We start from the raw sequence: 13,994 nt of genomic DNA on the forward strand, positions 1-13,994 counted from the left end.
ATTCATTTTAATGAAGTTCCCCAATATACCGTAGCCAACTCACCCCTCATACCTTCCTAGATTCCTTTAGTTAGAGTTAGGACCCTAGTTTTGGGTTGGATTACTTCACTTTCCATCCTGATGAAGAATTCTTTCATGTTATGGTCATTGTTCCCTCAAGGACCCCACACAAGGTTATTAAATAACGCCTTCTCATTGCACAGTACTAAATCTAGGATAACCCATTCCCTAGTTGGTCCCTTGATGTACTGGTCTATAAAGCCATCTTGTGCACACTCCAGGAATTCATCTGCCACAGTATTATTGCTAATTTGGTTTGCCCAGTCTACATGTAAATTAAAGTCACCCATCATTACTGAAACAGCCTTGTTACATGTATCTCTAATTTCCTGTTTAATGCTGCCCCTACCTTATCCCTACTGTGAATGTTTTCCACCCCCTGTTGCTTTTTAGCTCCACCCAGACTGATTCTTCATCTAGATTTTCTAAGCCAATATTCTTTCTCACTATTGCACTGATTTCATCCATAACTAACAACACCACACCACCTCCTTTTCCTTTTTTGCCTGTCCTTCGTAAATGTCAGCTACCCTTGGATATTCAGTTCCCAGCCTTGGTCACCCTACAGCCATATCTCTGTAATTGCAATCATATCATACCTGTTTACATCTGTTTGCGCTGAGTATTCAGATGCAGTGCCTTTAAACTTGTCTTTTTAACATTTTTATGTGTAATTTTTTGCACTATGGCCCCATTTGCTGCTGGCCCTTGTTTGCTTTCTACTTTTCTGTCTTTCATTCCTATTTTTGTTTCCCTCTCTTGTGTCTCCCCGCTCCGGTTCCCATCCCCTTGTCACTCTAGTTTAAACCCCCACAGTACTAGCGAACACCCCTGCGAGGATATTGGTCCTGGTCCTCTTAGGGTACAACCTGTCCAGCTGGTACAGGTCCCATCCTTCCCAGCATCAGTCCCAATGCCTCAGGAATCTAAATCCCTCCCTCCTACACCATCTCTCCAGCCACACATTAATCTGGTCTATTCATCTATTCCTGATCTCGCTAGCGCACGGCACTGGGAGTAATCTTGATATTACTATTACTATCTTAGAGGTGCTGTGCTTTAACTTATTTTCCCAGTTCCCTATATTCTGCTTTCAGAACCTCATCCTCTGTCATTAGTACCGATATGGACCACGACCTCTGGCTGTTCACCCTCCATCTTCAGAATGTCCTGCAGCTGCTCAGTGACATCTTTGACCTTGGCACTAGGGAGGCAACACACCAACCTTGGATCACGTCTGTGGCCACAGAGACATCTATCTGTTCCCCTTACCATAGAATCCCCTATCGCGATTGTTCTCCCACATTTCTTTTTCTTCCCCTCTTGCAAGGCTGAGCCACTTGTGGAGCCATGAACTTGGCTCTTGCTGCACTCCCCTGAGAAACCACCTCCCCCAGCAGGATCCAAAATGGAAAATCTGTTAGAGAGGGAGATGGACCCAGGGGACTCCTGCACTTCTTGCCTAGTGTCTTTAATCTGTCTGGCGGTCACCCAGCCCTTTTCCACCTATCACTCTTCGCCTGCGGTGTGACAACCTCTGTACATGTTATCCACAAAGATCTCAGTCTTGCAGGTGCTCCACAGTGACTCCAGCCTTAGCTCCAGATCCAAAACACTGATTTTGAGTAGCTGCAGCTGGGGCACCTCTTACACACGTTGCTCTGGACACTGGAAGTGTCCCTGATTTCCCACAGTGCGCAGGAGAAGCATTCCACTTGGCCAAGCTGCCCTGCCATGACTTACCAGTAAGCTGCTCCCTTTACTTTTACTTCCTCTAGTTTAAGGAATATTAAATATATATTAGGGACCTTACTTCTTATACTTTAAACACTACTTAATCTAAACTTAAGACCAATTTTTACTTTAAAGACCGGACAGGTCCTACTTACCAAGACTGCCGCTGCTGTCATGCTGGCTCCCAATCCCGTTTTGGTCTCAGGCCTGGTTCCCCTCACTCTTTAAAGCCACTCTCCCCTCGTGTTATTAAATGCCAAAAACAAAGGAGCACCTCTTTCTGCGACTCCCTCAATCACCCAGCTCCCAGCACTCTATTCTAAATCACAGTAAGTTGGCTGCCTTTATATGCTTCGAACATGAAGGCTAGCTGACCCAGTTACAGAGGAACCCGTTTCTGCTTCTTTAACTAAGCCCAACTGTTTACCCAGTAGAGACCTTGTTAAAACCCTGCTTAAGGTTGGGAACTTTAGAATTTAAACTGTGGATTTCAGTTAAATGCTAACTACAAACAAAATTAGATTTTTATAAAAAGATTTTTTAAAAATTAAGACTCCTTACCAACCACCAGCACCCAGTCCCATAAAAGTATGATGTTCACACCAATCAGAGGAGCCACTGACACCACTGGGTCTACAGACATCAGGCCTGTGGTTGTTCAAAAGGAGTGCGGGTCAAATTGAGACTCCCAATGTGGTTATTGATTTCTGCCTAAATATATATAAAAACAAAAAAACTGCGGATGCTGGAAATCCAAAACAAAAACAGAATTACCTGGAAAAACTCAGCAGGTCCGGCAGCATCGGCGGAGAACAAAAGAGTTGACGTTTCGAGTCCTCATGACCCTTCGACAGAAGTGGAAACTTTTGTAGTTCTGTCGAAGGGTCATGAGGACTCGAAACGTCAACTCTTTTGTTCTCCGCCGATGCTGCCGGACCTGCTGAGTTTTTCCAGGTAGTTCTGCTTTTGTTTTTGTTATTGATTTCTGCCTGTTTATTTTACCACAATTGTTTCAAATCAAATATTATCAGTAAAATCACTCTCTCAACACTAAACCAACAGCATTGGAAATGTTGACTTGGCACAGTGGTAGCAAGCTTTCCCTTCAGTTCAAAGTCATGAATATGAGCTCCACTTAACTGACTTGAGCACATAGTCCAGGTTAATACTTCAGGACCGGACTAAGGTGCTACAGTGTTGGACATACCCTCTTTCAGGTGAGATATATTATTGTTTGGAAGAATTATAAAAGAACCTGTGAGATTATCCCTCTGACTACTGCCTGGCACTCAGCCCTGCACTGAAACTGGTTCCTGGGTTCAGTTGTTTGCATGATCCTGCTATGTACAGATTAGCTGCAACATTTGCTTGAGTGCACCTCAGAGCCAATTTAGATTCCGAGGATGTGAAAAGTATTACAAAATATGCAAGGTTTTTTTTCAGGTGCTTGGGCCAGAAGGAAGAATCATGGAAATTCGAATGATCTGCACTGGAAAAATAGGAGCAGGAGTAGGCCATTCATAGCCCCTCAAGCCTGCCCCACCATCTGCCCCAGGCTTCAACTCCTTTTCCATGCCAGCTCCTCATAGCCCTTAACTCCCTGATTTAAAAATCTATCTTCCTTCTCTTTAAATATTTTCAGTGATCTAGCCTCCACAATTTTCTGGGGTAGAGAATTCCAGACATTCACTACCCTCAGAGAAGAAATTCCTTCGCATCTCAGTTTTAAATGAGTGTCTCCTTATTCTGTAACGATGTTCCCAAGTTCGAGATTCCCCCACTAGTGGAAACATCTTCTCCACATCTACCCAGTCAAGCCCCCTCAGAATCTTGTACGTTTCAATAAGATCACCCCTCATTCTTCTAATCTCTAATGAATAATGGCCTAACCTGTTTAGCCGTTCTTAGTAAGTCAACCCCTTCATCCCAGGAATCCACTTTAGTGAATCTCTTTTGAACTGCCTCCAATGCCAGTATATCCTTTCTTAAAAACGGGGACCAAAACTGTGCACAGTACTCCGGGTGCAGCCTAATCAACACCCTGTACAGTTGTAACAAGACTTCCCTATTTTTAAACTCCAACCCCCTAGCAATACAGGCCAAAATTCCATTTGCCTTTTTAATTACTTGCTGCACCTGCATGCTAACTTTGTGTTTCATGCATAATAACACCCATGTCCCTCTGTGCTGCACTTTTTTGGAGTCTCTTTCCATTTAAATAATAGTCTGCCTTTTGATCTTTCCTACCATAGTGTATGATCTCACACTTTCCTACATTAAACCCCATCTGCCAAGTTTTTGCCCATTACTCAACCTGTCTATATCCCCTTGCAGATTCCTTATGTCTTCACCACAACATGTCCTCCCGCCTATTTTTGTATCATCAGCAAATTTGGATACATTACACTCTGCTCCCACCTCCAAATCATTAATATAGATAGTAAATAATTGAGGCCCTAGGACTGATCCTTGTGGCACTCCACTAATTACATCTTTCCAACCTGAAAAAGCTCTATTAATACTGAATCTCTGTCTTCTGTGTGTTAACCAATCCTCAATCCGTGCTAATAATCCATGCCAATACTGTGAGCTCCTATCTTGTGCAGTAACCTTTTATGTGGCACCTTATTGAATGCCTTCTGGAAATCCAAATACACTACATCTACCAGTTCCCCTTTATCAACTCTGCTTGTTGTATCCTCAAAGAACTCTAGCAAATTTGTCAAACATGATTTCCCTTTCACAAAACCATGTTGACTCTGATTGAATTAAGCTTTTCTAAATGTCCTGCTATTTCTTCCTTAATAATAGACTCTAGCATTTTCCCAATGACAGATATTAGGCTGACTGGCCTATAGTTTCCTACTTTTTGTCTCCCTCCCTCCTTGAACAGGGGCGTCACATTAGCGGTTTTCCAATCCGCTGGGACCCTCCCAGAATCCAGTGAGTTCTGGAATATTTTGACCAATGCCTCCACTATCTCTGCAGCCACTTCCTTTAAAATCCTTGATGCAGGCCATCAGGTCCTGGCGACTTGTCTGCCTTCAGTCCTATTAGTTTGTCAAATACTTTGTCCCTCGTGATAGAGACTGTTACAAGATCTTTCCTCCCATGAGCTCCTTGCTTATCTGATATTATTGGAATGTTTATAGTGTCCTCCACCATGAAGAGCAATGCAAAATATTGGTTTAAATTATCTGCCATTTCCCTGTTCCCATTATCAATTCTCTAGTTGCATCCTCCAAGGGTCCCATGCTCACTTTAGCTGCTCTTTTCCTTTTTTATCTACCCGTAGAAGCTCTTGCTGTCTATTTTTATATTTCTTGCCAATTTACTTTCATAATCAGTTTTCTCCCTTTTTATTGGGTTTTTAGTCATCCACTGCTGGTTCCTAAAAAAATTCCCAATCCTCTGGCCTACCACTAATTTTTGCCGCTTTATCTACTGTTGAAGATGAAGATTAAAACCTGACCCTTCCAACCCCAGCTCCTGTTTGCACCAATCTCAAAAACCTGAAAAAGCTGACAAATTCACAGAACCTTTATAATTCAAAATGCAAGTTATAAATGCAAAACAGCCTCAAATAAAAAGAGAGACCTGCATTTATATAGTGCCTTTCACAACCTCAGGACATCTCAAAGCCCTTTACAGTCAAACAAGTACTTCTGAAGTATATTGACTGTTGTAATATAGGAAACAGCAGCCAATTTGCACTCAGCAAGTTCCCACAAGCAGCAATGTGATAATGACCAGATCATCTGTTTCTGTGATGTTGACTGAGGGATAAAAATTGGACAGGACAACGGCATATCTTCGAAATAGGGCATGGAATCTTTTACTTCCGTGTGACACTGCCCTCGAGCAATTGATTTAACGCATCATCCAAAACAAAGGGCAGATTTTACAACCCCGTTTCGGTGGGGACAGAGCTGTAAAATGCAGCGAGACATTCTAAACCTCGTTGACTTCGGCAGGAATGTAAAATTTGCCTGCTGTAAGATTTTTCCCAATGTCTCCAACAGCGCAGCACTCCCTCAGTACCACCCTGGACTGGCAGCTTTAATTTCTGCTGTGGAACTTGAACCAACAACTTTCCGACTTGGAAGTAAGGGTGCAAACACTGAGCCACAGCTGCCACCTACCTTTTCAATGAAGGTTATTGCTTTAATAAGCAACAAATAAGTTAACTTCCTAATTATTAGAAACAATGAGTGTTAACCAGAGAATGAGAAACCAAATACTGAAAAGAGAGTGAGAAATGGACAAAGTGGAGAGGGAGACAGAAAGAAAGGGAGAGAGGCAAGGAAATTGACAGCAAGGGATGGAAACAGTGACAGATACAGAAGACAGAGAAAAGAATAGATGAGAAAGCATGGTAGATGGACAGATACAGAGTGAGGAAGATAGTGGGAGGATAGATTGATTAAAGAGAAAGGGACAGGCCAAATAAGAAATAGAGACACAGCTGGGGAAAGAAGGCAAGACACTCAACAAGAGGTTTGTTTGCACCCAGAAACCTGTTCATAGTGACCACCTGTCTGGTAGTAGGCTGCCAAGTGCTGTCTCCCAGGGATGCTACTTTTGTCCTTGGGATACGGGAAAAGAAAGACTGCATTTATATATCACCTTTCACAACCCCAGGATGTCCCAAAGCATTTTACAACCAATGAAGTACTTTATAGTCATTGTTGTAGTGTAGGCATCACAGCACCAATTTGCACACGGCCAAGATCCCACAACTAAAAACGTGATAATGACCAGATAGGAAGATAGGAGCAAGAGTAGGGTCATTGTGGTTCAGGAGGAACAGGAGTGCTTCATCACCTCCCAAGCTAAACTGCTTGCTCCCCTCAGCATCTTGGTCCACCCCAGAATTGCCAAACTCTCCTCATAATCAATAACCTCCCCCTCAGCATTGCAGACTTTCTCCACCCTAAAATTCAGATCCCTCCCAGGATTCTCGAACCTTCCCCATGATCTCCAACGTTCCCTTCAGCATTGTGGATCACCCCCAGGATCTTGGACCCCTCATTAATCAGGTTACAGGCTCCCTCAGTCTCCTGCAGCTGACAGGAAGTCTAACCTGTCAATTAGGTCAGTTTATAATCACCCAGGTATTCAGTGTTTAAAACCATCACAAACCCTTGATTAGATTCCAGCCTGTAACCCATTCACAAGCCTCTGTTATTCTATGTGAATAACCAGATTTCCGCAATCTATCTCTGAGAGAGGTGTGTTAGGTATTTGTAGTTTTACTGTATACTGAGCTGATATAAAATGGGGGGGATGGTGGTGGTGGCATGGCAGTGTGTGTTAGAGGACAAGCTGTAGGGCCACAACATATGGGAAATCCCATCCACTGAACACAGTAACCCATAGCACTGTGTAGTGCATACTATTCTGTACTGAGACTGGGTACAGTGCTGTCCAGTCCATGCTGAGTCTTGGACATATAATTGGAGAGATTGAATTTGCAGTGTTATGGGGAAATTGCTGGGTTGGAGGTCCAAATTGGAGAGTTTTTTTCAAAGACCAGTCACAGGCATGTTCTGGTGAAAGACCTCCCAATGTGTTGTAGGATTCCATGTTGTCAGTGTTGCTACTCAGCAGATTCCAGGAGTTTTCCGAAATGCTTGAGGGATGAATTCTGTTACTGTCAGCTCTAGCAGCCCAGCTGACCTTTTTAAAATAACCTGATGGTGCATCAGGGCTCACATAGGTCCTTCCAGAAACATCCAATAACATTAAAGGTTCAGCCAGCAAAATACAAATCAAGGTAAATTACTCAACATTGGAGTTTCACCAAACACTCCCAGGACAGATAAAGCATGCGGTTAGATACAGAGTAAATATCCCTCTATGCTGTCCCCATCAAACACTCCCAGGACAGGTACAGCACGGGGTTAGATACAGAGTAAAACTCCCTCAACGCTGTCCCCATCAAACACTCCCAGGGCAGGTACAGCACGGGATTAGGTAGAGAGTATATCTATCTGTACGCTGTCCCATCAAACTCTCCCTGGGCAGGTACAGCATCGGTTAGATACAATGTCTGTATGAGTGCAACTTCAACACTCAAAAAGCTTGAGACCATCCAGGACAAAGCAGCCCACTTGATTGTCACCCAGATGGCCACACCTACAACATTCACTCTCTCCACCCCTGATGCACAGTAGCAGCAGTGTGTGTTATCTGCACGATGCACTGCAGCAGCTCACCAAGGCTCCTTCAACAGCACCTTCCAAACCCACAACCACTACCATCTAGAAGGACAAGGGTGGCAGATACATGGGAACACCACCATCTGGAAGTTCCCCTCCAAGCCACTCACCCTCCTGGCTTGGAAATATATCACCGTTCCTTCACTGTCACTGGGTCAAAATCCTGGAACTCCCTCCCTAACAGCACTGTGGGTGTACCTACACCACATGGACTGCAGTGTTCAAGAAGGCAGCTCACCACTACCTCAAGCAATTAGAGATAGGCAATAAATGTTGGCCCAGCCAGGGATGCCCACACCCCATGAATGAATATAAAAATAAATTGGATAGGATTGGCGGGTCAAATGGGCCACTCCAGTGCTATAATTTCAATGGGCTTGAAATCCTTGCTCAGATCCAGTGTGATCGCTGCTCTGAAACCCCTGCAGAACCTGGTAGCGTGGAGAAGACACCCTGCCCCCCAACCTACTTTTCTCTTCTCCCTCTCCCTCCCTCCTCATCCTCCACAATCCACTCTATCCCACACCCCACCCTTCCCTACTTCCTTTCATTCTCCATCCACACTCACCATCTGCCCCACTCTCTCCTCCTACCCTCCCCCATGCTCCCAAACTCTCCAACTACTTCCAAACCCCATTCCCCCTCTGCTCCCCACCACTCCCCCTCCACCCCTCTCCCCATCACCAAGTTAAGGGCTGTTCCCATCCCTCAACCTCCCCTCCCTCATCCTTCCTACCTCTCCTCCACTTCTTCCTTTCCATTTCCCCATTCTTGCCCTCCTCCCCTGTTTCTCCCTCACCCTCCTTTGTCTTCTCTGAGGGCAGGCTCAGCTCCATAATTGAGCGTTCACTCTCATTATGGGAACTTTACATCAAGTTGTTTCATTCACAGTTTATCTATCATTCAGTGGTTGAGTGGGCACCTGGTAACAGTGGGCAATTGATACCTGGGTAGATGTCAGCAGGTTCAGTGGTCATTGGATACAGTGGCCAGTGAGAAGCTGGGTTCTGTGGGTATAGAGGTCAGTGGATATAGAGGTCAATGGGTACAGTACTCAATGGGTTTAATGGTCAGTGGGTTGAGTTCAGTGGGTAGGGTGGTCAGTGGGTATAAAGTTCATTGGATATAGTGGTCAATGAGTACAGTGGTCAGTGGTTAGATGTCAGTGGGTACAGTGGTCAGTGGATACAGTGGTCAGGGGGTAGAGTGGTCAGTGGGAAGCAGGGTACAGTGGTCGCCAGGCGGATGAAAAAGAAAGGCAGGGATGGGGTTTTAATAATTTTCTATAAGCTCCTTCCTCACACATTGCTCCTGCAGACAGGCACTGACAGATGGCAGCTCATTCAGCGCTAGCTCCTCTAGCCCAGGGGTGTTGCTCAGCCTCCCTGGTACTATCCGTTGAAAAAGCTATTTAAAGATTTGGAGCATCATCTCTCTGATCTCTGGGGCACTGAAGTGCACCGGATAACGGGGCTTTTACGAAGCGCTGGCTTTGTAACATTAAAGGGGCATTTCATTGCAGAGAAAATCTTCACAAGCCTTTTGTTCATTTGCAAGCACCAACCCCAATGGTAGAAGCTTTGTCCAAACACATCTTTGCATCACTGCAGCTTTACTTAAAGTCACTGGGTGATTCGCCTTCTTTTGGTCTCCGCTGCCTCAAAGAGTTTGTCAAATACCTATTCAGGGGGAGAGTTTCCCTTTAATTGTTTTAGCTCAGATTTCATGACCTGTCGGTTTTCTGGTTGCCATGGCAGCGCCAGCTGATGGAAGCCGCCAGCAATGCTCCAATATTCCCTGGAGGGATGGAGATTTCTTCCATTTATAGGCAGTGATTGCTGCTTTCTCAGCTGTCTAGTGGCTGAGTGAGGGTGCTATATAAGAGTGGGCTGGGGGCTGCGGATGCTCGTCCGTCTGCTTACCGCTCCTGCAGACGCTCCTCCCGCTAAACCATGGCCCCCAAGAAAGACTTGAAGAAGGAAGCTGCAAAGGCAGCACCTGCCCCCCCTCCTGAACCAGAGCCCCCCAAGGAACCAGTCTTTGACCCCAAGAGCGTGATGGTAAGTAGAGCAGCGGTGGCTCTGCCAAGGCCAGCCTGATAATGTGGGAGAATAATTATTGTGCTGTCTACCTGCTGTTAGTGGCTCCATGCTTTTTTGAAAGGAGACAATACAAAGACAAAACCAGATACCGAGGAGTTAAAGCGTTTGTTTTATTTATTTTTTGCTTTTTACTAACCGTGTGCAGAAAATCCCATTGTGGTTTAAAGGTGATAGCTTTCATTTTCCATCTTGTCAAAAGCTTCAATAAGAATTTGTTAATGCAGCTCCTGCACTGGGAGAGTGGTTACTGTTTCTCTCAGCTTCTGCACTGGGAGAGTGGGTAGTTTCTCTCAGCTCCTGCACTGGGAGAGTGGTTACTGTTTCTCTCAGCTCCTGCACTGGGAGATTGGGTACTGTTTCTCTCAGCTCCTGCACTGGGAGAGTGGGTACTGTTTCTCTCAGCTCCTTGTTCTCTTTGTTAACCCAAAATTAGATCAATAAATAGCTGCAAGCGTCTTTATCTTTTCTCATTCCTCGTCTCGCTCCCTGCCCCCCAAAGTCTCTGGTCCTCCCCAGGTACCAGCTCCATGATTCCAGGGGGTTTCTCTGTGGCCATAATCAGTAAGCATCTAGTCCAACTACTGCACCTTGAGGAAGCAAGCATTTTGACCTTGACTCACCTACACCCATCCCTCAAATGCTCCCCACCATTGCCCTGGTTGTGTTGAGGGAAACTGCTCCTTAACTCCTCCCTAAGCTGTGATAAATGAAAATATTCTCCTGTTTAAATTAATCTAATTCCTGGCCAATTCTACATTTCCTATATTTTACCAAAAGTTTCAGGCCAAGGTGAGCCAGCAGTAGGGGTGTTTTCTCAAGCCACTGTCTCCTCCACTGTCTAAAGAAATATTTCTATCTAAGGTGGCTCCATGAGCTGAAAAAGCTATTGGTGAATGTGTGTGTGATCTGTCCCGTATCACAGAGTACCCGTCACTGCAGCCTCCAACTCCCTGGGAACAGAAACATTCCTCAGTAACTGAAACAGAAGCAATGGCAGAGATACTCACAGCCTTCACAGAGATACTCACAGAGATACTCACAAAGATACTCACAGCCCTCACAGAGATACTCACAGAGATACTCACAGAGATACTCACAGAGATACTCACAGAGATACAGAGATACTCACAGCCTTCACAGAGATACTCACAGAGATACTCACAGAGATACTCACAGCCTTCACAGAGATACTCACAGAGATACTCACAGCCTTCACAGAGATACTCAGCCTTCACAGAGATACTCACAGAGATACTCACAGCCTTCACAGAGATACTCACAGAGATACTCACAGCCTTCACAGAGATACTCACAGAGATACTCACAGAGATACTCACAGCCTTCACAGAGATACTCACAGAGATACTCACAGAGTTACTCACAGCCTTTAGTCTAAATGAGGAGTGGAAATCTTAGGCGCTCCAGATAGACACAGTAACTGGATCAGGTTAGTACACTACCCGTCCGGCTGTGTGACCTCCACGCTGTCTCCGCATGAACTCAGCACACAGCTGGAGAGCCTTTACTGTCAGCTAACATCTGGCAGGCTGCTGCTGAACAAACTAGTCCTGGGTCTGGGTATTTACGCTTCCCAGGGATGTTTTTGACTTACAGAGGGCTGTGCAGTGAGGGTAATTTTTACATTGAAAAAGCGACAGTCCATTAACTGAGAGGGAAATGCAGGCAGGCATAATGCAGGATTGCTGCACAGGAATGACTTCAATTAAACTGCTGAAACTTCCTCTGAAACACAGAAGTTAGCACACAAAACACTTTAACGTTACACTGATTGGTCATCTGGACAGTGACATTCATTTGGCTTTAAGCGATAAAGTTGAAAGTTCCTCTGGGACTCTGTTAGTTGCTGGAACTCTGGCTGACTAAAGGACCCAGCTGGGGAGGGAGAGAAGCAGCAACCACGCTTCTGTACCTAGTGACTGTCCAATGGCTCGTGTGGCAAATGAGTGAAGGTCCTGAGTTAAAATGATAAACTGTGCAGGCATATCCCCTCTCCCAGAAAAACAGTCACTGAAGGAGATACCAGAGGGAAATGGGTAAGTGTCAGCCTGAAACCTGGGACAAGTTGGAAAAGCAGGGAGGAAATTGGAGGGAGAAAAACTCAAAAAGGAGGGAAGGAATTGAAACGTTGGGGAAGGAATGATGACAGGGGATGGAGCAGAGAATGATAGGAATGGTAGAAATATTGAAAATCCACTTGACCAGAGTTTTTATGACAGAAGGGTAATGAAACAAAGGCTTCAATGTTGAATGAGTTTTAAAAGAATGTTAATACAGATGGGAGAGAAAGAGAGAAAATAATTGGCATCTAGTGAAACTATAAAAAAGTTTAGATAGTTTGCAACCATCCTTACTCAAAAAACTAGACAGGAAAGAGTGGAAGAACTAGTTTACATATCCAGAAGCTCTATAGAGGGTTGAGGGAGCGCCAGAGGACTGGCAAACAGCTAATATTGTTCCTACATACAGAAAGGAAATTTGAACAAGAATTGGGAATTATAGACCAGTCAGCTTAATGACAGGAAATATGATAAAGGCAGCCTAAATTTCAAAAGGCTAATTTATGCTTAATTACCCCAATAGAATTATTTAAGGAGATAATGGAAAGAGTAGACAAGGGTAATGTGATAGATACCATATATTTGGATTTTCAAAAGGCCTTTGATGAAAGGCTCATGGCAAAGGTTAGGTTATGTGGAGTCAGGGGGCAAATAGTTGAATGGATCAGACATGTGGAGTCAGGGGGAAAATAGCTGAATGGATCAGACATGTGGAGTCGGGGGAAAATAGCTGAATGGATCAGACGTGGAGTCAGGGGGAAAATAGATTTAAAAAGAGGCTGAGATTATTTATGGTCCTCGTTATGTGTAAAGGATAGTTATTCAGATTGGAGGGATGTAGAAAGCAATGTTCCACAAAGATCAGTGCTATGACCATGGTTATTTATAATTTACATTCATGATTTCAATTTAGGGCTAAGTAACTTGATATGAAAATTTGCAGATGATATCAAACTGGAGGTTTACAGCCAACAAAGGGAAGAATGCAACACAATACCAGGTGGCATCTGAAAACTTGCAGACCGGGCAGTTTAATGACTAATGGAATTTAATATGGGAATATGTGAGATGATGAAATTTGATAGGAAATAGAAACTAAATAGGATAGAAGAGTAAAAGAATCTTCAGATATAGGTGAACAAATCATTAAAATCAGCATCAATTAAAAATGCCAACTACACACTGGAATTTATTTATAGGGATATAGAATTTAAAAGTAGTGAAGTTACAGTATATTAAACTTCTACAGGACCCTGAGCAAGCTGCGCTTGGAAAGTATTGTGCACAATTCTGGTCTTCATTATATAAAGGACGTGGAAGCACTGGATAAAATATAAAAAGGATTTACAAAGATACTTTTGGAGAGATTTGAACAGGTTGCTGCTTGGAAGAGACCTGATGAGGTATTTAAATGTATTAATGGACAGGGTAGATGTGGAGAGTATGTTTCCACTTGTGGAAGAATCTAAAACTAGGCCCACAAAAACAAGATAGTTACTAATAAATACAATAAGGAAATAAGGTTAGAATGTGAAACTCAGCACCACCACTTGTGGTCGAGGCAAAGAATTCAGCTGCTTTCAAAAGGAGAATGGACAAGCATATGAGAGAGCACATGAACAAAAATAAAATGGTGCATTGAAAGGCCAAGATGAGCTTGTTAGAAAGGGTGGGTCTAGACTAGTGTGGAGTATAAACAGCAGTGCAGATTTGTTGGTCCATTTGTCCTGTTTCTGTGCTGTGTATTCTATACAATTCTATGTAAAGAGAGAGAGAGATAGGGAAGGAGAATAGAGATG

General features: G+C 44.0%; 1 protein-coding gene across 1 annotated transcript in view; it reads left to right on the top strand.

Annotated features, from left to right (window-relative positions):
* The first annotated feature begins 9,967 nt into the window (after positions 1 to 9,967).
* Positions 9,968 to 13,994, top strand: part of myl4 (myosin, light chain 4, alkali; atrial, embryonic) — a 77,855-nt gene continuing 73,828 nt past the window's right edge. Inside the window, exon 1 of the mRNA XM_041173423.1 lies at positions 9,968 to 10,075. Within this exon, the coding sequence (XP_041029357.1) occupies positions 9,968 to 10,075 (108 nt within the window). The remainder of the gene's footprint in view (positions 10,076 to 13,994) is intronic.

The sequence above is a fragment of the Carcharodon carcharias genome, chromosome 23 (genome assembly GCF_017639515.1).
Source record: "Carcharodon carcharias isolate sCarCar2 chromosome 23, sCarCar2.pri, whole genome shotgun sequence".
Lineage (NCBI taxonomy): Eukaryota > Metazoa > Chordata > Chondrichthyes > Lamniformes > Lamnidae > Carcharodon > Carcharodon carcharias.